Source organism: Arvicanthis niloticus, chromosome 8 (genome assembly GCF_011762505.2).
Source record: "Arvicanthis niloticus isolate mArvNil1 chromosome 8, mArvNil1.pat.X, whole genome shotgun sequence".
In the NCBI taxonomy this organism is placed as follows: Eukaryota; Metazoa; Chordata; class Mammalia; order Rodentia; family Muridae; genus Arvicanthis; species Arvicanthis niloticus.
In genome coordinates this window covers 84,193,847-84,219,374 of record NC_047665.1, presented here as the reverse complement: position 1 = coordinate 84,219,374, position 25,528 = coordinate 84,193,847, and the positions used below count along the sequence as shown (strand labels likewise).

The 25,528-nt window shown below is 38.9% G+C and overlaps 1 protein-coding gene across 1 annotated transcript in view; it reads left to right on the top strand.

Annotated features, from left to right (window-relative positions):
• The window catches only part of Npsr1 (neuropeptide S receptor 1), a 143,689-nt gene that overhangs the window by 11,212 nt on the left and 106,949 nt on the right, over positions 1-25,528 (top strand). The window contains exon 3 of the mRNA XM_034509620.3: positions 21,856-21,988. Within this exon, the coding sequence (XP_034365511.1) occupies positions 21,856-21,988 (133 nt within the window). The remainder of the gene's footprint in view (positions 1-21,855; positions 21,989-25,528) is intronic.

Below are 25,528 nucleotides of genomic sequence, written 5' to 3'. Positions count from 1 at the left end.
TGAAAATGTGGAATGCATGAATAGGGTTGAGAAGAATGCAGGACATGAGCCTGGAGAAAGAACCTGGGAAGAAATGAGCTCCTGGAAACAGCTCTTCAGTCAGCCCTGGAGTCGGCTTTAGCTCACACCTTGATATTTTCTCTGAATACTCATCTGAATTCTTCACCGTTGACAGTGAATTCGGTGTAGGGAAATTGGTTGGCAAGTCTCTGAGGTGTCAAATAAAGGTTTTCCTTTATCTGAAAAAAATAGAAAAGGGAGTAGCTTTTTTGCTTTCCCTTTATCTTTCTACCTTGAGGCCAGATACAATGTGTGCAGCTGCACCAGGCATTCTGGAACCAAAGAGGAAAACTAAAGAATCCCAAAGATCAAGGACAGCAGTAACCTGCCTTCGGGATTTTAGCTATATGAGGAAAAGCAAAACTAATTTTCTGTAAGTGGTTTTGTTACAAATGTACATTGTTCGCTTTTAAGCTGAAAACTTTATCGCCATTAAAAAAACAAGTAAATTAGAGATGTTGCACTGAAAAAAAAATGGAAGCCTTTGCAAATAAAGCAGAGAGTCGAGGAGTCATTTCGGGTTTTTCACAATCTGGCTCTGTCTAGCTTCTTAATTCTGTTATCTAGATTACAAAAGGTTCGGAATAGTTTGTATGCATCTGAGTAAGAAGAAAACGACTCATCCCCCAAAAAGAGGAAAAAGCTTTAAATTTTCAGATGATCCTCATTTCAGATATTTTTAAAAAAATCATTTGCTTAAATAACTTTCTGGGTGACAGTGAGCATAACAGTGGCTCGCTATTCCATTATATCTCCCCAAGATTTTTCTAAAGCCTCCCAAAAATCACAAGCTAAAGTTAACCAAGAAAATTTAGCTTTCCGGTTTCTGAGGATAGCCAGTCTCATACTAGGCACTCCTGAGTACTTTTCAGGGCTGTTCAACCACGTTTTCCAACCCTGACACAATGTCCTGCTCTGGGGGAAGGACTAGATGTGACAGTTCTAGGCACAGCATTGTTATAGTAAAAGAAGGAGGAGGCCATCTTGGATGAGTCATGAAGACTAGTTTTTGAGGTAGTCTCAACAAGCCCCAAGCAGATGGCAGGTGGGGAAGGGTGTGATGTTCCCTCAAACACCAGCTTCTCAGATTCCATATGTGTGGATATCCAGCTTATCATGTTCTCTGCCTTTTGCACCTGCGCATCTCAGTGCTTACAGATTTTCAGGTTCTCCAGCCTCCCAGATTCTCCTATGTCCGTCTAAGTTCTCTGGTTTTCAGGTTCTGTAATGCTTCTGACTTTTCACCCACTCAACAGCACTAATTTGCCCACTGCAAAAGCAAACAGAAAAATTACATGGAACTTCCTCCCTCTTCAATTCTGTTTTATAAGAACCTTCTCCTCTAAAAAGGAATCGGTGGTAAAGCAGGCATAAGAATTGAGTAGAATACTGACAGAATCCCAGGAAGCCAGGAAGATTCTGCCTCCCTCTCTCAAGCTGCTCCTTTGCCAGTGGCCTCTAGTGGCCTCGGCACCCTAACCATGACATTCTGCTTATACCTTTCATGTCTGGTTAATCCCTAGACTTTACTTTAATCTCCATGCATGATGTTAAAACATTTTCCTTAATCAACTAATTGCAAGCATCAAAACCATTCTGAATAAATTGATTCTGTACTTCCAGGGTCTTACCTTATAACTTGTTACCCAAACTTTGGAATTCCATTCATATACAGATATTGAATCAGTGTTTGCTCAAGAATATCATTCGCCCATTAAAGAAGTTATTAAATAATTGAAAGAAATATTGTGTGTGCTCTAATGTAGCTTCATTCTGACCATCTGCTCCTGTAGAATTAACCTAAGGCAAGTCAAGCAATCCATACAAAAAAAAAAAAAAAGATGCTCTTCGGCTAAGAATAAATTTGATTCACCTTCTAATACATTCATTATTTTTGAAGAGTTTTTGCTTAGACTGAGTAAACATGCATAGGATATTCAAAAACATAGAAACTATTACATCATAATAAAACTTACAAATAGTTTCTAGAATGCTAATTCTGCAAAGCATGCTGTCCTTTCTATTGATCATTTGATTCATTTTTAATTGATCATGTTTAAGCTAAGTTAGACTGTGTTAACATTCAATCCCAAACCACCATGCTTTAATGTCTATTTTCTATGTCAGCCACACACTGTAACACAGTGATGAGACCTCTTGTTATTGAAGTCTCTCAGGGACCTAGCAATGGATGATCTACCCAGCACAGACTTCTAGAACCCTAGATCAGGAGAGAAGAAAGAAAGGAGGGCAAGAAATGAAGAAGACTAAAGGAGGAGGGGAGAAAGAGAAAAACTTTTAGTAATAAAGTAATCCAAATGTGATTAAATGACATAGACATGACATTATTCTAGAATGTCCTTCACCCTCGAACTCCTTCAAAACTTCTCCACCAGACTCAATGTACCCTAAGGCTAGTGAACCACACACACTCGAGGAGCCTATAAGAGAGAGATAACCTGGAGAGTATGAAAAAACTCAGGAAGAAAAGCTCAGAAACTGAGCAGGGATAGCAAAGGGAGACAGGAACTCCCTTACCAGTTATCAGTAAACAGCACTTAGCAGCACAAAGTTAGTACAAGAGGCCTAAGATCAATAACGAAAAGTCTTTTGTCCTGAAAAGGAAATATTGAGGCATATGTGAATTTAATAATACAAAACTGCCAAAACAGAGAAAGGAACGACTACTTTGTCAATAAAGATAGGGGGAGTTGGGCAAGTACATGATGTTTCTAACCAAAGGAAAAGGTAAAATTAAGCAACTGAATTTTTTTTAAAAAAAAAATCAATAGAATAAATGTTGAATATCAACAAAGATTGCTTCAGCCTATAAAATTTTAAAAAGAAAATTAAAACTAAGAAAATATACATTTAAAAATGCATAGTGAGTCTTATAATTCATAGTATATATGACAAACAAAACATCATGCAGGTCTTTAAATAAAGAAGTTCTTTGGAAGAGAGCATGGAAAACATGAATAAATACATTAAACACAAAGCTAGCATGTAGGGGAAATATATTAGTAACCTGAATAATAAAAATTCAGTCATAAATATAAAACCAAGTTGACAAGAGTAAAGAACACTAATATTTAATTAACAGCAATGCTATCAGCATCCTCTTACCTTTGGGAAGATTCTAAAAGTCTTTTGAATACAGATGTGTTTGTGATAACAAAGTCTGCCAAATAGGGGGAGCATTAGTCAGGGTTCCTCAAAGGGGAGAAAACTGAGAAAATGAAACCTCTCTCTCTCTCTCTCTCTCTCTCTCGCTCGCTCGCTCGCTCTCGCTCTCTTGCTCTCGCTCTAGTTCTATATTTAGTTCTATATCTAGTTCTATATCTATCTATATGATTTATGAAGTTGACTTTGGTATGAGTATTCCTGCGGTCCAACAATGGCTGCTTCATACTGGAGAGGCCAAGGATCTAGCAATTTCTTCATTCAAAAGGATGAATGTCCCATATACCCAATCTGGTTCTGGAGGCCTGGGGAATTCCTAGGGAGTTGCTGGGTTTGGATTTAATATCAGCATCAGCAACAGGATAAATAAATTTTCCAGGGAGAGTAGGGGCCAGCAGGCAAAAGTGCAAAGTTTCTTCCATGCATGTCCTTTGATGTGGATTAACACCAGAAAGGGCCCCACACATTTAAAGTGCTCTTCTTGCCTCACATATGAGAGCAGGGTTCATGTCATCCCAATCCATCCCATGGTTCCTTTACTGTACCCTGTGCAACTCATGATCTTGAATTTGAATTGCATACATTAAAACTCAAGGCTTCAGACTTTAGAAGAGATAAAAGGCCTTAGAGTTGTCCCTTTATAAGTATCTCCATTCTTTCTGTCTCCTTAGCTTGGGATCTTTCTGCCCTGCCTCGCAGTAACTTACTTCTTCCATTCTGTGCAGCATACAGTAAGAATGCCTGGTACCCATACTTTCTCACCTGCTCCTGAGAATCTATAACACTACACTGTATCACAGCATAGAGGTCTTGCCAAGTTTTCTAATTTCGATTGCTAATGGGGGCTTTGCCATTAAATATATGCATGGTAAGAGAGGAAGACAGAAAGAGGCAGAGACAGAGATAAACACAGAAAGAGAGAGAGAGGGAGGAATAGAGAGGAGAGAGAGAGAGAGAGGGAGAGAGAGAGGGAGAGGGAGAGGGAGAGGGAGAGGGAGAGGGAGAGGGAGAGGGAGAGGGAGAGGGAGAGGGGAGAGGGAGAGGGAGAGGGAGAGGGAGAGGGAGAGGGAGAGGGAGAGGGAGAGGGAGAGGGAGAGGGAGAGGGAGAGGGAGAGGGAGAGAGAGGAAATTCCTCCTAGGAGTATCTAGTAGCTTGTACTTTAGTAGATTACAGATGCAGTTGACAATTACGATTATACTTCATGCTGGGGTGGGTTGGGGGGAGGAGCTTGTTCACATGGATGCATTTTGGGTGTTCTTCTCAGGGCATCTCCTTACAAACACTGTGTGGTAGGAGATGTACAGTTGTAGGTTTGTAGATCTTGTGTTTTGGGGGAGGCAGAATGGAGGGAGTTTCACTGCAGTTATCCCAGGAGCTGCCTGGGAAAATGTTGAGCTGTAGGGAAATCCAGAGGCACCACTCCAGGGTGCAGTATGAGATGTGGGAAAACTGGAGCTGGCTCAGGGATCCATGGGCCTGGGATAAGGGATTCTCAGGCTGTTGGACATACAGGCACAGCTGGGTGTCGGCAAAGAGCTGAGAATGGAGTGGAGACCTGTGGGATGGTTCTAGCCTGGGGCAGGGTCGAGAGAACACCAGATTGTCCCAATAGAGATGATTCTTGGCGTAACAGACGTCAGGCTTGGTGGTTTCTGTGGCTGGGAGTGCAGAGAGGCCTTGTTCAGGAGATTAGACTGTGGCTCTGTAAGTGAAAGCCTTCTCCATGGCTCTCCACAGTGGATTTGGATGAAAAGAGATAGTTCATGGTTTTGAGGCATTTATTGTCAGGGAGGGAAGTAGACGTGTAAAACCATACACTACTTCTCAGGGTGGGCCTGAGATTAAATACTTTTTGCAGGGTAAAATATCTGGGAAAAGAATCTTATTGGCAACACCCTCCAGGACTCTTACTTCATTAGCATGGAGATCTCAGTCTTAAACCTATGTGACCACAGGTCATATCTCTTTTTTTTTTTTTTTAATTTTCTTGGTCTGAGATGTTAGGGATGCCTCATCTACCGATGGAAGGGCTTGGGGCATTGCCCTTACATGACTGATGGCCACAAATCTATGGTGGGGGGGGGGGAAGTGGCTACATGACAGGGGCCTGGTCCTGGGAGCAGGCAAAGCTCCTACCTTCTCTTCAGGGTCTCTGGGTCTTCAAGTTTGACCGAGGACCAGGCGTCCTCTCACAGTCCACATACATTATCTTAAAATTATTAATCTATAATGCTGTGCAGTAATTAAGCAGGGATATTTCAATGAGCCACATTAGTTTTTCCACGTTTTTCTTTCCCTGGTTTCTTATATTATTGCCCTTTTCATTTTGATATTCCAGTTCCAAGTAGTCAAACCCACATTAGGCATAAGAACTGTGAAGTACCTACTCCTTTCAGTAGGTCTTTTCTCCAAAACACTATTCAAATATTCTGCCATCTTCCATCATCATTGTTAATGGATGAGCCACTCAGGATGCTAAATTTCCATGACTAGCAGTGAAGAAAATGGAGATGTGTCAGACAGTGTTGGGCATCAAGCTAGAGGAATAACTTGGTATAGAGCACTGGCTTCTACTGGAGTAACCAGGGTTCCTCCAATATCCCAGACTTAGATGAGAGTGGCTGTTGGAGCCAAACAGACAGCTGAATCTGTAGAGCTCAGAATGTAGATGCAGTAATTGACTTGATGTTGAAGGAAGTGCATCTGTCACCTTCCCAGACTTACACTGTTCCTAAGAGACCTAGAAGTGGAGGCAGGAAAATGAGAGGATAGATGGAAACTCAGGCAAATGACCAGCTTTGTGACCTGGGTGCACCCTAACTCATTAGCTCATCACAATTTGGTCAGCAATCATACAATTTAGCTGCATGAAGAATGGAGCTTCTGGACTTTGTGATTGTGGATGTTATCTCTGCATCTTCCTATATATTTTTGTCTTCTGCTCTGTGCTTCTCCTAATCTTTCAGGGCTTTCAGCCTTATATTCTGGCCCTTGCATCTGCCTCTGCCTTCTACATGTCAGCAATCCATGTTTTATGCTTTGTTAGTTTTAGCTGTTTGATTTTCACCCTCCTGAAGAAACTGAAAATATCAGAGTCTGAGATGAAATGGTCCATCCATGAGAATCCAAACAAAACAACACATTCCTGCTGCCCTAGTTTTATTAACTGTGTATCTCATCAGGAAGAAAGCTGTCTTTTCATTTTTATTTTACAGTAATTTCGATTGGCCCTCTATATCTATGAATTCTGCAACCACAAACAAGCATTAAAGATTAGTAACAAAAGGTCTGTTCTGAACACATACAGACCTGTTTCTTGTCATTATTCTCCAATGAGTACTGTATAACAACCATTTACACAGAATTTGCATTGCACTGGGTATGATAAGTAATTTAGGGATGAGGTAAAGTACACAGGTGGATGGGCAAGGGCTATGTGCTATGGATACACCATTTTATTAAGGAGATTTGAGCACAGGTGGAGTGTAGGAGGAAAAATGCTGAAATCAATTCCACGTGGACTGTGAAAGACAGAATAGCTTGACTTCTACTTGATTGTAGAGATTTGGACCTGATTTACCCAAATGTTAGTTTTTATTATCTCAAGAGTCTAGAGATTAAATAGCAATTTAAATGTTAATCCTAGTTCTTCGTACATAGTAGACACTTGGTTTGTTTATTCAGCAAATATTAATTACTCCATACACTCAAAGCACAATAGAGTTTCAGATGATTTCTAACAGCTGTGGCTTGATGCACTGTGGGAATTCAAATGGAACCTCAGAATTTAATTGTTTCAAAACTTCCAATCTACTTCATTTGTAGTTAATAAGGACATATTTTTTTGTGTGTGTGGCAAGAGTCACAAGAGCCACTGTTGAGGTGCATAAGGAACATTAGTATTTCTGTTGCTGGTTGAATCTAGAGTTTCCTGGCAACCAGTACACTGAATCTCATAATGTGAACATAGCTCCGTGCTCCAAGTCCTTACTGACTGAAAACGACAGGGAATGGGAAATTAACACATCCAATTAGGCTTAGTCTATGGCTCCAGCACTGCTGATTAAACACTCATTAGACTGTTGACTAATCCTCCCTGCACAGACTAGAAATGTGCATGCAGTCATTGAACATGTCCTAGACGCTAAACTAAGAGACACATTTTAGGTGGCTATCTGGAGTTGGTGGGAAGAAGTGCACACGTTTAATCCTGCCACCTGTGAAGATGGTACTGTCACTAAGGACCCAGATCGTCTTTTCTCCAAGAATTCTCCTAGCTTAGGACAAGACCTAGGACAGACCATGTTGCATTTTGAGATTTGGCTTTCACTGTTCAGCTCTTGCTCCTCATTATCGATCGTGTTTGCTTGGTGCCCACCATGTACATGTCTGTAAAGCCAGGATCTCTCCCCGAGAAGTGCCCTTTACTCAACCTATCTTCCCTACTGTCAATTCTTTGCTTGACTATTTTCCAGGTCTTCAGACTCAGCTCATCTTTTGAGTCTGTCTTTTTAGAATGCAAGTTATGGTCAACCATGACCACCTCACCTCAAGTTCTACATGTTGGATGCTACAACAGCTCATTCATAAACATTTCCCTGAAAGCCATTTTTTTCTTTTTTACAATCATTGCGCTCGCCATTTGACTATGAACTCTGTGGTTCAGAATCCCACATAACCCTGCAAACCGTAAGCCAACTGAATGATGTTCACAGTTATACCATTTCTAAGACAGGTTTCGATTTTTGTTCTAAGCACCCTTTCTATACAACTGTGTATTAGCCCAGTCTCTTCTCAAAGGTAAATATTTTCCCTGGTTCAATCCTCAAAAGTTCATAGAATGACTCTTAGTCCACAACTACTCTAGATAGGTTGATCCACAGCCCTGCTACACTGTATAGGAAAAGTTTTATTCTCAACTCTTATCCCAGCCAGACATCCATTCTTTGTGCAGAATATCTTCCACCAACTTGCTTTGCCAGTCCCAAGGCAGGTCCAGATAGTTTAGAGATGCTGTCTCTATCTCTGTTCTAGATGTCTATGAAAGAATTATTGAAATCCTCCAAAAGAAGAAAACATGAGTTAATTACCTATTTATACATACCTTTAAAATATATTGGTTTTTCCCTCACAGTGTATGCATATGAAAATGAACTAGATAATACAAGGTAGAAACCCTAGCTAGCTCTAGGTAAGACAGCTGGAGATGGTGAAAACAGAAAAACAGTTGGGATTCCAACATTCCAATTATAATAGCAAAGGCATCACGGCTGGGTTGCTGGCAGGGGGAGGGAAGTCAGTCATCTTAAATATAGATAGATAGATAGATAGATAGATAGATAGATAGATAGATAAGACTTCTCAAAACTCCACATTCAGAAGATGGCTTTAAGGAAGAATGAAGGGAGCCCTCTCAACAACAGCAGTCCTACCTCTAGGCCTCCATGTCAGCCAGCAGGCTATTGACCATTTGGCAGAGCTTCTAAAACTAACTATATGAGATGAGGAAAGATAGAACAAAGTGCCGAGCAAGAAATTGCTAACTGTTCAGTAACTGTCCAGATATCTCCAGGGCTTAGTAGGAAAGCAAACTGCCCATGTCTAATTATGCATCTTCAGGAATCAAATCTTTGCAATCTGTCTCTGTCTGTCTCCCTGAAATGTCCATCGATGCATATAGATATCTTATATTCTCAATAAAATTAAGAATTCATATTTTTTGCTTTTGGTATTCCCAGCGAACCTAAAAAAAAAAAAAAATCAACAGATCTTTAATTGTGACTCAGTATTTGGGTGAAAAGCCACACAGTTCTCAGCAGAAGGAAAGTCTTTGCTCCTTGCTGAGATCCAAGACTTTCTAAATTTATCATTGAACCTTTTTCTGCAATTTCATTTCCTGACTTGAAAAGTATCAGATATTTACTCCTTCCTGTGTTTGAAATATCAGTTTTCAACATCACGTAAGTAACAGCATCCACAAAACACCATGAAAATGTGAGGCTGCTGACAGTTCTCTATCCCTCACGCAGAGCAGATGATGTAGCTGAATCTTTCTGTCACTTGTGATTTGTGATTACTGTCATGTGGCAGCCACACATCACTCCAGTGTCCAAACTGTGTAATCAGCATTAACCTTAGGTTTACTGCCACCCAGCTTCCAAGCCAAGCTTTGAACAATGTTTGGAACAGAATGAAGATGAAGATTGTTTCCAACTTGAAGGCATAAAGTGCAGTGTGAGGCAATGTTACTGTCTCTGCCCAAGGTGCGACAGAAATCCACCAAGTGGGGAGGTATAGCATGTACAAAGCTGCATCAGGATCCAGACTACAAGGTTTGCAAGCCGAAATACCCGCAAGATGGAACATGGGGACACTACAGCAGCCAAGTTCTGATGGGCGTGTTGTCAACCTGGAAGCCTTCCCCGGGGATGCTCTGACCCTAGACTGTGATCAACAGTGAACATATATTGCTACACACATGTTATGGTAGCAATGTGATGGGCCAGAGAAGCCACTCACTTTACAACTGGTAAAAAATACTTCAAGCTTTTGTTTTCCAAATTCCAGGACTTCTATGGGAAAAAATAGTTCCGACCATATCTAACTAAATCATGACTTCCACTCCAGACAAGCCTGACACATCCAGAGTCAAGTAGAATGACTAAATAAATGGTTTCAATCTCTTGAGACACTTTCCATTGCTAATGAACCTCTCTGCATTCATCATCCATTCATCCATCTTACATGTCTGTTAACATTTTCTGTGGCCATTGTCCTTGGACTTTCATTGTTGTGATAAAAGACCATGGTCGAAAAGCAACTTGGGGGAGGAAAGGGTTTAGTTACTTCACTCTCCCAGGTAACCATCTGTCAGTGAGTAAAGCGGGGCAGGAACTTGAGACAAGAGCTAATAGGTAAGCCATGGAAGAGTGCTGCTTGCTGGCTTGCTTTTCTTGCTTTGCTTAGTCATCCTAGGACATCCAGGACTTAGGACAACCAATCTAGAAGTGTCAGAGTCCACATCAAGCATCAATCAAGAAACTGTCCCAGGGCCCAAGTGGAGGAATTTTCTCAACTGAGGCTCCGTTTTCCAAAATTACTCCAGCGTGTGTCAAATTTACATCCAACTAGCCAGCACAGCATACAGATGTCGAGATCATCAAGGGGATATAGACTCAGTACACATGTGCACATGCTGTCAGTCCTGTGTCAGCTCTGGATGACATGACATTCATCATGGACTCCTGTGGTTCATCTCTTCAGAGCTAAGCTGCAGTACTCTGAGGGCTCCCACCCAGCCTGCTGACATTATCACATCAGCTAGTTATCCTCTGTTTCGAAACCAGTTATAAGACATCAACCACAGAACTAAGTGCACTCTAGGCATTGAACATTCTAAATTTTGGCCATAGATGGGCCTCAGTAGGAAACAGTACCTTGTCCCATCCAGGAACTCACATGGTAGTAAAAGAGAACTGGCTTCCACAGTTGTCTGTTCATCTCAACATATGCACCATGGCATGCATGAGGATGCACACACTCTCACACAAACACATACAGATGCAAACATAGCCAATGATAATTAATGTCAAAATAATTTTATAAAGAAAAATTACAAATTCTAGTATAGTTTCAACAGTTGTGAGGCATCTGACTGAAAGGTTGCTTCATGTGACCACTAGGGGGCATTTAGTCCTAAACTATATTCTGTGAAGGTCAAGAATGGGATTGACTACCATCAGGATGAGGCAGCTGTAGGGTCATAGGCCGAAATCCTGACAAACTTAGATGACAGGATACCAGATTGGTACAGTTAACAGGGTGAAAATCGAGCATTTGGATACTGTGCAAAGGTCATCCTCAGAACTATCCAAAAACTGAAGAAAGGATGTCATCCTTCCTATGACACTGCATACAAAGCTAAGCTAAATCCCTCTGTCTTCATCATTGCTAAACATCAAGTTAGTCAAAGGTAGATTTTATTTTTATAATTTTTCTGGAAATAAGAAAACCAAAGTTAGAGAGTTTCTCATCTACAATATATCACACTCGGACACGAACCAAAGCCCTTGAATTCAATTATGCTCCACCACTCCAATCAGCTCTGTGGGAAGTGCTACTCCTTCATTGCCCTTTCCTCAGCTCCTGATACCATAACTCCCCAAATCCTCAATTACCCTGGTGTGTGTGTGTGTGTGTGTGTGTGTGTGTGTGTGTGTGTGTGTGTTTAGCACTAGAATGTTTACGGCATCTTTAAGGTCCCAAAGTAACTCCAAACAAAAAAGCAGTTGAATAGGGGGAGGAGGAGGAAGAGGAGAAAGAGGAGGAGGAGGAGAAAGAGGAGGAAGAGGAGGAGGAGGAGGAGACAAAGTTAGTTTATTACCTGATGGAGAGATGAAAGAATTCCTGAAGTCTATGTAGATAATTCTATGTACAAGACTGACTTGAGATTAGCATTCCTGAAGAGCCACCCAGGCTCCACAATGGAGGTTCCAAGGAGCAGATTTCTGTTAGGAATGCTGCACATGTCACTGTGGGGCACTGTGGCTAACAGCTTCTTCCAGATAACAGGGCATAGATTCCTGACTAACTAATGCTTCTGTAGAAATACAGATTGTTCTGGTAAAAATGGAGTCTGTGGTGAAAACAGACCTAATACTTCCTTCCACCATTTTCTCCTTCCAGGAACTGTTCTCAGCTCACTCATCATGAATAGGAGAAAATACCACAAGCAATCAAACTTCCTCTTCCTTCTTCACATGAAGTTGAAAGAGATCAACAGAGATCAAAGTGCTTCTAGGGAAGTGTAGAAATAAATCACTCCTCCAGACCACTATACAGGCTGAGGAAAATAAAAAGATGGGTATAAAGAGAATCAAATACATTTCATGAAAGGAAATTGCTTGAGGTATCAAAATGCTTCTCTCTACAAAACTTATTTCCTGAAAGAGATGGGAGTCTTAGAAACTTAGTCATATTCTCAGAAGACATGAATGGACATTGCATTAAAAAGAGGGCATGGGTGAGTTCAGAAAATGATGTTTTAACATGAAAATACCATTACTTCAAAAATCTAGACTGAAAGATAACTTGATAAGTAAGATAACACTCGATAAAATCTCATAAAATTCACAGTAAAGGACAGAAAACTAAATAGTATGGATACAGGCAGAGGAGAGATGCAGAAAACCTAGGAGGTCCACATAATAACCTAGCCATGGCAGATGGCAGAGGATACACGGCTAGGAAAACCATAATAGATCTTAATTTACCTGAATCGTAAAGTTGAGCCTTTTAATATAAAAAAAGTCAAAGTCAAAAAGATTCAAAATGAAAGGAGATCTAACCCAAGTAAATTTGTCTAAATCTCAGAAATATTGAAGGAAAAAAACCAAACATCTAACTAGAAAAATGAGTTGCTGTGAAGACAAAGAAAGCCCCAGAAGGAAGACTGTTCTGTAGTCCATGTTTGTGATGAATGTCTCATGGTTATAAACAGAACACAGAACCATCCCAGAATCAGCTGCTGTGCAGGCACAGGAGAATACCCACTGCCAGAGAGGGCACATATCCTGCCCCAGACTCCCTAAGTGAAGCTTAGAGAACACTACAGCCAGAAATTAAGCAAGAGAGAAGGCTGGTTTAAAAGACATAATTAATAGCTAAATAATTCTTGGTTTATGACACTTTAATACATGTGCCAAAAATGATTGTTAGAAAGGTATGTTAAAATTTATTAAGAATAAGAAGAGTAAAACTTACAAATCATTTCAGCATAACTTAAGGGCTTGTGAGGGAATGAAATGTAAATAATTTTCAAGTTGGGTAGCTTCAAGAAATACATAAAGAAAAAAAAAGAAATATATAAAGTATATTGCTGTCATATAAACTACCATTTGTCAGTTGGGGGAAAGTGAATAAAAGATACCCATTTCCAAAAGAAAATCTCAAATACAGCAAGTGATAAAACATTTCAGAAGACTGAAGTTGTACCTGGGCATCATCTAGTCAATAAACAATGTGGTTCCTCATCCCACATTGTCTCTATACCTAGGAACACTTTCATGCAAGAGGCAAACAGGGCAGCACTCTCCACTGCAAACTATGTATCTATTGATCTCATGGAGTAGTTGAACTGGAGGAATGGGGAGATGGCCCAGTGGGTAAAGAACTTGATTGCAAGCCTCAGAAACCATGTAAAAACCAGAAAGGTTTGGTAGCTGCCTGGATTCCATCAGTTAAAAGGCAGAGATAGAGGACAGGCTGAAGAGCTCCAAGTTCAGTGTGAGAGAGATGCACTTTAAAAGAAAAAATGAAGAATAATCAAAGAATGCACCTAACATCGATTATGGGTGTCCACACTACACACAAGTGCATGCACACATCACACACACACACAAAACACACACACACACACACACACACACACATGCATACATGTACAAATACACATGCACATACACACATAAAAAGAGAGAGATGTACATATGTGAGTACCCCCCCACACACACATAAAAGAGAATTGTAAATAAATTGAAATATAGTTACAGAGCAATACTATATAACAATAAAATCCTATCAGCTTTCAATAATATTGTTGATCCTTCATTATAAACCAAAAAGGCAAGGGGCTACAATTTAGATATGTCTTGAAAGTGTCCCCCAAAGGTTAAAATGCAAACTGGTCTCTAGAGTAGTGATGTTGTGGTGGCTAGACTTTAATGATGTAGAACCTTGTGGCAGACACTTTAGCTACAATAGCTTAATTCTAGTGGTGACTGGAATATTTGGAGGAAATTGATTCCCATGTTCTGGCTCAAGAATCATGTTTGCTTCTTTTCTTACCATATGATCTCTCTCTTACCAATGTCCCCACCATGATGCTATCTACCAATTTGTAATGGAATCAGGATCCCTCTCCAGAGCCAAACAGATACAAATTAGGTATTGTGCTCTTGAATCACCAGAGCTTTGGGTAAGTGAACTACTTTATGTCTTACCCAGCACCAGGCATTTGCTACAGCAATTGAAAACAGACAAAAACATCAAGCATAAAGAATATACATGGTGGGACTGAAGTTATGGTTTGATTGGTAAAGTGTTTGCTTCATGAGCATGAAGACCTGAGTTTGAATCTCCAGCAACCACATAAAAACCCATGTCTGAAACCCCAGACCTGGAAGGAAGGAGGTATGTGGACAGGTAGATCATCAAATATAAATATTTGTCACCCACAAAACTAGAAAGTATTGATGAAAGATAGCTCCTGTGTTTGTGAGAACATTGGAAATTCTCATTTCCATCCCCATGCAATGTGAAGAACTGATACACAAGTGCACTGGTAATTCTGCAGTATTGTGGAATTCTACTACTTCTTTTGATTTCAGTCAACATCTAAGGATAGATTTTATGGGGACTAGATGCAAGTAATAAATGTTTGTAGAGTTATGGTTTTAAAAAATAGCTGAAGTTCAATGAAGGCCCAGTAGAGAGTCAGTATAATAGTTTTCAATATGTAATAATAATATCAGAAGGTGGAAAGATACTAAATAGGTCAGATGAACTGATTTTCTACTGTTATACTCTGTATGACAGAACGAGCAAGCTAACTCAGATCAGAGTACATTTGACAACATGGCTTTGTTTTTTCAATGAATTCACCTATAAACCCGAGAACAAAAATCCTATCTTTGTTTGCTAGAAATATTAAATGAGAGGGCATATGTCAAATTCCAGGAAGTTCTTGGTTCAATGTACTATGATGTAAGAAAAAAGCAAGTTCCCAAGGAAAACCATGAGAACAAGGTTGTATTCTGTTAAGAAGCTGTCAAAGATAGTTGTTATATCTAGGTTGGTTAGTGGGTTACACCTCTGATTGAACAATTCCAAACTTATAAAGCCTATGATTAACATTTTTTTTAAAAAAATGTATAAATGCAAAAAGGAAAAGGGGGCATGGGATAGGGGTTTTCTAAGGGGGGGGGATGGGGAAAGGGAATGGCATCTGAAGTGTAAATAAAATATCTAATAAAAAAAAGAAGCTGTTTTTGACATCTCAGTTAGACATGGTGATTTGTTAGTGTCTTCTTTTTGTTTGCATATCTTATCATTTTAATTACATGCATTGGTGGAATTTTTATTATTATGAGAGATTCTTCAAGATGCTCTCATCTGCATCTTCAAATCTAATTTCCACAGTAAACATGACATCTTTGCCAGACAGTCCTTAGCTCAGCTTCATTGCTGGTGCTGCAAGCCAGACCCTTGGATTGTTGCTTCAACTATGCTGTCTACACAGCCCTGAACTCCTGGTTTCCTGTTTCCTTTCTTAATGCTGTATCTTGAAGCCACTGGCATGTCTTACAGACTAAATTTCTGTGCTGTCCCTTTCTTTCTAAAAACCTGAATGAGAAATGGATCTATTTATCTTTTGTCAGGACAGCAAAGTCCAGCCTTCATTCATTCCTGGAGGATGAGATTTGCCTGGCAAGGTCATATCAGACTAATGCAAAGTTGCACTCTCCCTGTTATGGTGAACACAGCTATAAACAAACAGCCTTACCATCCATACAATTTTAGATATGGGTAACAGCAGCTCATCTTAACCTCAAGTGACCTTTTATGATGTGTCAAAAAATGTGGAGAGCAAGTTCCTGAAAATACAAGGAAAGTAGAAGTGTGCAAGGCTTTATGGATTATGTCCTTTCCCATGTTTGTGAAAAGCAGCAGTATAGGCAGCAAAGAGTATCATTTTCTCAGTTTCTCAACAGTATCCAAGACATGTACAGTGCCCATCCCAAATAGATAGTGCATCTAGAGTCTCTGGGTGGGATAGTGAGGGTGGCTATTTTTGACCCACCCCCTCTTCAGACTAGGATTGAAATTAATGCATTCAAATGTTCAGTGAGTGTTCTGAAGGATCTCCAGAGGCCTCATATCATCAGATGATAAATAGCTTAACTCTAGAGTCTAGAGACAGTGTGATTGTTGAGTGATGATGCTTACTGGGGTATATCATTTGAAGCCCATACAATGTTTCTCTCTCTCTCTCTCTCTCTCTCTCTCTCTCTCTCTCTCTCTCTCTCTCTATCTCCTCTCTCTCTCTGTGTATATATGTATGTGATATACATATGTACCTACACATATACATGTATGTATATATCACATACGTATATGTGTTTGTATACATATATAAGTACTTATCAAACTATATTATGAAGTTGCCTAAGTCATAATCCACACTTTGGAAATATTTTTCAAAGGCCTCTAGCACACACAACTCTTTGTATCTATGATCATAGTTCACAAACAAGAATTGTTTCTGAGAAATTATGGGCATCTCTGATAGCTTGGGGCTTGTTCAAAACACATAGGGCAAGAAGGTTACTGCAGAAAACCTTGGCAGAAAGACAGCCCACGTTGGTGTCCCAGCACTGTAAGGACTCATCAATCCCTACAGCTACTTCAGAGTGCCCTGTGGCCCCATCTGACTTTATAAGGCATAGCATTTGTCTAAAGATGCCCTCAACCTTTCCTGAACCATGGTACCTCTAAGGTGTCACTATCCTTACTGACAGTATAATATACACAGACTATATTCAGAACATAAACACTTTGTCACCTACTTGGCCCTCTAATGTACCAGTATTAGTTAGCCCTACAAATGTACCTTCTAAGCCAAATCAAAGAAAATCCATCATTTTTCAAGTTATCTACAATGTTTAAAAGAAACATTCTCCATATTCAAATCTATTGTTCATGCCCCACTACCAGACTACCACCTGCTGGATAGGAAATGTCACTATGATGCATGGAAGAACCCTTTGCTATTAGCTTCTGGCAAGGAGTTGTTTATCTAGCTCAAAGCAGCATTATCTAACAAAACTAAATTTCCCCATTAGAGCCAAAACAGTCATGATGACCTTTTTAAGATGATCATGTGACCTCCCTGGGCTTTCTCAATGCCACTCATATGAAGACTACTTTTGAGGTAACAAGTCATCCAGACGTATAATCTCTCAGGTGAGAAGAGGACAAACAAGGTCTATGCCTTAACAGTTGGCAAGAATGCAGTCCTCTAAATGGGAAATGACAAGCACATTAGAAGTAAGGTATCAGTTACATGTACCATCCAAATTAGCAAAGACCAGCCCTGTGCTTCTCCCACACATTTCTGCCCACCTTTCCCCCTTGACTACCACAGTGACTGCTGCCCTCATTTACTTTCACAGAGCTATGGTGCCAAGGCCCTGATCTATCCATAAGCTCATGCCTCCATCTGTAAATCCAGAATGGAAGACTGAAACATTGCCTGATGCCTTCTAGGGTTCATGGAAGTTCTAGATTTATCCTGGAATTCTGGGAATGATAATCTTGTAGAATATCCTAAGGACTTTTTTCCATCTCTGTAACGTAGCCTGAAGGCTGATGTTTTAATATGGCAACTAAAGGGACCCCCACTTCTGTTTTGATCAGAAGGAACTAGGGAGTAAGACAATTTGTCTTCACTCAACTCCTTTCCCAGTGTGCTCCATTCCCACAGCCTTATAAGCATCTCAACACTTTATTTTTACATGTGTGTATATGCATGTGTGTATGTATGTACATGTGTGTGCATATGTGTGTATGTGTATGCACATGTGCATGAGTGTGCATGTGGGTGTGTGCATCTGCGTGTGCATGTGTGTTCTATGCCGCAGGTTGACTTTATTTTAATTCTCATCTCACATTTTTTAAACATTTTATTAATTCACTGAGAATTTTATACAATGTACTTTGAACGTATTCACCCCCCTTCCTCAATGCTATGCATAGCCATCCTGTCTACCCTCTGTAATCTTCCAATGTAACTTTGGTTTTCTTATCAGCCCCATTGATTCCAGTCTGAGTTGTCTGATTAGTATTTAAAAGTGAAGCCTGCCCTGACATGTAGTAACCTACAGAAGTATTATCATTAAAGAAAACTGATCCTCCCTCTCCTGACACCTATCAAATGCTGGTAGCTCCTCAAACAGTGGTGGGATTTCATGCCCACATCACCTTTGCATGCTGGAATTTTGTCTAGCTTAAATTTGCATAGGTTTTATTTTGTATACTGGCACAACTGCCAAAGTTCATGTGTGCAGCTGCCCTGCTGTGTCTAGAAAAGCACTGTCTCCTTGATGTTACCTATCATCTCTTCCTCTTACAATCTTTCTTCCCCCACTTCTGAGAAGATATCTGAGCTGTGGAAGGATAGGGTATATTATAGATGTTTCATTTAAGACTTAGAACTCCATAATCTCTTATTCTCTGCTGAAGGTCTGAGAGATACTCTACTCTAGCAATAAATTATTAGGAGTCATTAGTACTTTGTTCATACTGGGTTCTCCATTAAGGCCTTTGGCTTATCTCTTTATCACCTTGTTGACAGTGACAAGTATGGGTTCCGTCTCATGGAACAAGACTTAGATTCAATAAAAATGTGATTAGCCACTTCCATAGTGTTCATATTGCTCTTCGCTAGCGGGGCTATCTTGCCCGGCCAGTGGTTGTTGTAGTTTGCAGTGTTCACAACTCTGTGAGAGTGGTGATGACGTTTCTCCTCCCGTAGTGTGCATAGCTCTTCCCAGAACCATGAAATCTATTCAGCAGGGTAAGGCTTCAAATAGGACTGTACTTCCATAGGACTAACACTATGTATTTGTTTTTTTCCTGTGTATGTTTATAAAGTATTTTCAAAGCATTGGCAGGATATAGACTATAATCAAAATTATATTTGACTAGAACTATATAAAGCTATAAAGAAGAATATATGAGTGAAGTCTAAAAATTTAGAAAAGAAATCAAGAGACACATGAGTCATGAAAGAAAAAAAGAAACCTATTTTTTTTCCTAGATTTAACTTTGTCATGGCTTCTACCAACAGTGTATTGAAGTAGCAAGAACCATTTTTGCAGTCCTAAAAGATGCAACATGTGTTATCCCTTTGATGAAGTGGCTGCTGTAAAGCTGGGCTTTCAATATGATTTTTTATAATAGACAGATGCTACAATAGAACCAGACATGACTAGTCACTGAATACATTTATTGCTTGACCCACTTAAGAGAAGTAATTAAAAAAAATGTTCTGGGGGTAAGGGGGTTGTAACCCAAAATAATTCCCTGTTTTCTTCTGTTTGAAATTGTATTACCCTAAGTCTGAAAGTGGTAGGGTATGCCTTTAGTCCCAGCACACTGTAGGTGGAGGCAGGCAGATCTCTAGCACTCAAGATCAGCCTGAGCTACATATTGAATTCTAGGCTAGCCAGAGATACACAGTGAGAACCTTTCTCAAAACAAAACAACAAGCAACCAAACAAACAAAAAATCAAAACCACAATTATTATATTACTATATATTGTACAATATTATAATGAGATTGTAAAATTTAATTTAAATCCTTAGTGCTTCGTGCTAGCTACTCTAACTACATAGAAGTTTACGAAGATATATGGACTTTGGATCTGCCTAATCTCAATGTGTATTTTTTTATTTACAAATCCTTTACTATAAAGGTTTAATTGTTAGATGAATAAATAAATAAAACGAAAAACAATAACATAACATTATAGTACAGTTTAACATGACATCTAAATTGCTTTTCTATACATAAAGTATGATTTTTAAAACCTAAAACAAAACAAAATTGTGAAAATTCCAAGGCAACATAAATCTGGAAAGAATCAACGTGACACAAAAATGCACATATCACAGCTTCTCCTCCAAGTAGTAAAATACGGCTTTTAATGAGATTTGATTATACGTGTGGGTCTGAATGTGGGCATTGGCTATGAAACAATAATGGCATCCTCATGAGAGGAAGAGAGAGCAGACTGTGCAAGGGCAATAGAATACACGAACATACCTGTGGGAAGCAAGTGCCTAGGGACTGAAAGGCAGAAGTGAGGTCAAGGAAATAGATGAGAAGGGAGAAGGGGACTCTACAAAAACTCTTGTTTGAAAATGTCATAGTGAACCTAATCCTTTGTGTGCTAATTAACAGTAAATAACATTTTAATAATGTTTATCTTGGAATGGGGAGTTGATGAAAATGGAAAGACTGGTGAAAAAATATGGTCTGTATTTTTCTGATTTCTTAAAATATAATTTATTCTTCTGTTATCACATAACTTAGATTAATTTCTATGTTAAGCAGAAATAGTGTTACTGGTGAACTCATCTGGCACAGAGAATACCAGCCAGGGTTCTTCAATGAATAGATTGTGATGAGATTATATATAATTATTGTCCCTGTCTTAATGATGTTGCAACTCTTGAGACTTATAAAATAAAGTCCTATTCTTATAAAATAGATTTTATGTTAGATAATAGTGTGAAACTGTGACTTCAGTTAAGTGTTCTAAACAGATAAGGTTGGCTAAGCTAAAATATGATGTTTGATACGTTAGGTAGATTAAATACACTTATAAACGTATTTCATCTTTGAAAGGGGTTGTTAATACTCAATCTCATGGGAAGTCTACTCGCTGCATGAGGGCTACCCACACTAAGGAGGTGAATCTCCTTCACTTAAAACCAACTGACAATAGATGCTAATAACCTCTATGAAATTACCTCCCTTCAACATCTTAAACTGGTGTTTCCCCAAAGAGCAACACTCCAGAACCTAGCTAAATAACACACAGAATTTAATCAACATTTGGGATTATTCTGTTCTTGTGCTAAGCCCTGGTCTGGTCTGATCTTAAGATGATCTTGCTTAGACCTCGTGGGATGATTTGTTTTTGATTTCAGGAGTTTGTTGGATTCCTCTAAGCACCGTGTTCTGTTCTTTCCTCACAAGCCGTAGGCCATATCCCACCTGGAGTCTAGTGTCCAAGTGTCCAAGTACCTCTGTTTATTCTGTACTGTGGATGTCAAGCAGAGAAAAAGCTCCTTTTGAAGTGATCATGGAAAACTTCTTGTGAGGAACTTAGCATTTTAAGTGAGTGGCATCCCCACTCTTTATTAATCATATATTATTCAGCAGAACTTTAATATTATCATCTCATAAAATTTGTTAAAGGAAAAAGAGAGAGATAACCCATAATCACACTACCTAAAATAGTCACTGTTAACATTTTAGTGCACATTATTTCTTTCTCTACATGTATAATTTTGCAAAGTTGTAATCATCCTCAATATACAATTTGATCATATTTCCCACTTAAATATTATAATACATGTATTTTTTAGTGTCTCTACTAAGTCTTCACCACTTCACCTTTCATAGCTGCACAATAGTTCACTCAACTGATGAATTTGGTTTACTTATCTATCTTATTATCTCTAAGCACTTTTTTCCATACCTTTGTGACTGTTGTGTTCTTTTGTACACCCTGATCTCTCACATGGAGTTAAAATTACACTCTGGCCAAAGAATTTTTGTTTGCATCAGTTTACACCACTGCTTAGGTAAAGGAGTTAAGCTTCCCTGGCTGGTTTCTGGGCAGGGGTTAGAAACCAAAGTAAAAAAATAAAAATAAAAATAAAAAAAATTCCATTGCCAAGCTCAGATGCATGTACCATCTGTCCTAGGAAGCACCCTGGTCCCTTACCTGCTCTGTTTCAAATTACTCTGTGTCTTGCAGACAGAACAGCTGATAACCCTGTGGGTCCTGTTTGTCTTCACTATTGTGGGAAACTCTGTTGTGCTGTTCTCCACATGGAGAAGAAAACGAAAATCCAGAATGACCTTCTTTGTGACTCAATTGGCCATCACAGGTAAGTAATGATACAATACCAGCAGGAGAGAAGAAAGCTGGATGCAAAATTCCTGTGGTGCTAGCAAGTCTTGTCATAATTTCTATAGGGACATAAAGTCAAACTGACTATTTCCTCTAACAAGTTTAGCACATTTAGATGTCCATAAGATTCCATTATGAAAAAAACTTCTTATGTTACCAACATGAAACTGACAATTTCAATGACCTTACAAAAGATCTGTAAGGGCTTCATTCTTCCTATTCAGAAAAGCTTCCCTAGAATGCTAAAATAATTCTATCTAATCATTCCATTTAAAAGCACGAGGAATACATCCTAGAAATTCAACCACAATGATCTCTATTTAATAATAAAATGTGATATCTCCAGTCCCTTGCAGATTAAAGTCTATGGACATGGCTTCCAAAATACAAATACGTGGAACACCACTGTTGGAGGTAGCATGAAAATTAGTTGATACTCAGGATCTGGAAGCTCTGATATGGGTGTGGGAAGTGTCATGTCCAGTTCAGAAGTGTGAACATGACACATCTGAAACTGAAAGAGAGAGAGAGAGAGAGAGAGAGAGAGAGAGAGAGAGAGAGAGAGAGAGAGAGAGAGAGAAACACCAAATGAAGCTCAGAAAAGTCAATGGAAAACCAGGTATGATGGTAAAAATGGAAAAAAAAATGTTATGTGTTAACAGGAAAAATGGTAAATCTCCCTCAGGGGCTGCTCAACACATCTCAACATCCTCAACATGGGCTATGTATTACCTCAGCTGCAATAATGGCAGTGGACTTATTGGGAATTTGTCTTTGAGCCACAATCTGAGAAATTTCTTAAAGAAAATTGATGTACATTATATTTTTAATAATGTTTCAATTAATTTTTGAAAAATCCGTACAATATAGTTTAACCATATTCACTCCCATTCTCCAACTGCCAGTTAATAAGCTCGCATCTCAAACCACGTACGGGAAGGAAAAGAGCACGTTTTACCTGGCGTGAGTCTTTTTCAAGCTCAACACCCCACCCCTCACAAGCGTCCTACTCACTCCAGGAAGGCCACACTTCCCCATTCTGCCCAAACAACCACCAAAAATGGAGCAAGTGCTCAAAAGCCCAAGACTTGTGGGGACACCTTATTCAAGCTAGCACATTTACTTTTCTTTTGAGAACTTAGTTTAGTTCCCATTTTAGTTGGTCGCTTCCTTGGAGTTAATCTTTTAAAGATATTTGTATATTCTACCGTTTAAGCCTCTGTGAGACGTATAGCTGGTAAAGGGTCTTTTCAATTCAGTAGACTTCCTCTTTCCCCAAGTGATAATGCCCTTCGCTAAGCAGATGCTATTTTGTTTTATGTGATCCTATTAGCCTTGGTCCTAATATCTGAAATTGATTGTGGTGTCTTAGAGGATGCTTTTATATTTTGATACTTTTAGAAATATTTCAAGTGAAGAATAATTTTGAACAAGTGAAATATTGCCGGAAGTCTAAGATTGATTCTCCGGTTCCTAAAATAGGATGTCTTACAAAAGTTATTAAAAAGACCCCCTACAGACTATGACCCCGGAGCCTTGGGTAGCAAAGATGAGAAGATATGAGTAAGAATGGAGAGCATTTATGAACAAAAGCAGGCACCACTGAGGAACCCCACTCTTAAGATTTATATAGATATGATGTCATGCCCCTACCCACTTCACTGTGGCTCCTCCAAGTTTCTGTAACTCTATGCCCCTGTTATATTTATCTCTGGCTGCCTGTCTCCCCTGATCCCTCCCTCCTGTCCCTAATCTCTCTTGTGTCTCCTAATATCTCCCCTGATTCCTCCTGTCTCCCTGATCTCTCCTGTCTCCCCCCATCCCTCCTGTTTCCCATGATCCCTCCTGTCTCCCATGATCCCTTCTGTATCCCATGATTTCTCTTGTCTCTCCTCATCCCCCTGTCTCCCATGATCCTTCTTGTCTCCCCTGTCTCCCATGATCCCTCCTGTCTCTCATGATCCCTCCTGTCTCCCATGATCCCCCATTCTCACTGACATCTCATTTTCATCAGCTCATGTGATTTTAGCGCATTCAAGCCTAACCAAACACTCACCTCTTCTTTTGTTTTATTGAAAATTACCTGCAGAAACATGAATTTTTATGCTAAAAAGACTTTAATGAACATTTTAAGAAACATAATTACATCATTAAAAAGCAAATATCTTAAGATAGTATATAATATGTTCGTAAAACTGCCAGCTGCTACCAGAATTACTCAATTCTATGTTGTTTCAACTGTGTGCCTTATCTGTACATTTTTAAAAGTTTAATTTATTTCTAAATGTCTATTATCTTATATCAAAAAATTCTTACTTTTCTTTGTTTAATTTTTTATTTTTGCCTTACTTTTTATTCCTACCAAAGAATACCATTTAGATTCTCTGTTTTCCAAAACAAGAGATATCAGCCTTCTTTATAGAGAGAAAATAAATTTCTGTCTAAAGAAATAACACCAGAGACAATTATAATGAGAAACATATTGGCAAACATACAAATTCACATTTTGCTTTAAATTCTCCAGGCCAGAAAATAAACCCTTGTGAGTTATTTTGAATTGTAAGCTTCATGGTCCCAGCTAAGAGCATATTATATGGTCTTATTTCAAACAATTTTAACTTGTCAGTTTATAACCAACACTATAACCTATGCTAATTAGAACAATGTTTTAACTTTATTACAAGGTATCCATCAGTACTGCAGGTAGCTCAGACTTGAGGTAAAAAATCCATACTATAAAAATAATTTTTAATTCAGAAAATTACATAATGCTTTTTTTCTTAATACATGCAAGAAGTCTATAAATTTTTACATAAAACATAGATATTATATACACTTAACCTAAAGGAAGTTAGTTAAGAAAAAAGATAGAAATATTAGAATTATTAGCCCAGTTAAGATCAACTGTAACAACAGTTAGATTTTATATAGGCTAAATAGCCATACCAAAATAACATCATCATAGTATATTTTTCAAATTACCAGCTATAATTTTTTTCAGAAAAGATAATACCTTAAATTTAATATACAAAATTAGTTCAGATTTAAAAGAAAAGCAGAAGATACTGAATTGTTATTGGTTTGCTTTCCATTGTGGTGACAAAATACAGCTATCTCATAAAAAGGAGATATTTATTTGATTTATAATCTCATAAGCTTTGATCCATGATGAAGGGACTATGTTTCCTTTGGGACATTTGATGAGACAGAAAATTATGGTGGGAACACGTGACAGAAGAGTCCCCAACCTCCTGAAAGCCAGAAAAAAGATCAAGGAGGAAATGGAGCACCAATGACCACTTCAAGGACACACACCAAATGATCTTACTTCCTTCTCCATTAGGAATTAAGTTCTAATTCCTAAATATTTTCTAAATCACAAGAGGACCACAGGTTAAGAGTTAATCCTCTATCAGCACATGGGTTTTATGGGACATTCAAGGTCCAAATTACAGAGAATAAGCAAAATTATTAAAATAGCTAATATCCCAGGGTTAGAGGCAAAACAGAGTTTCCA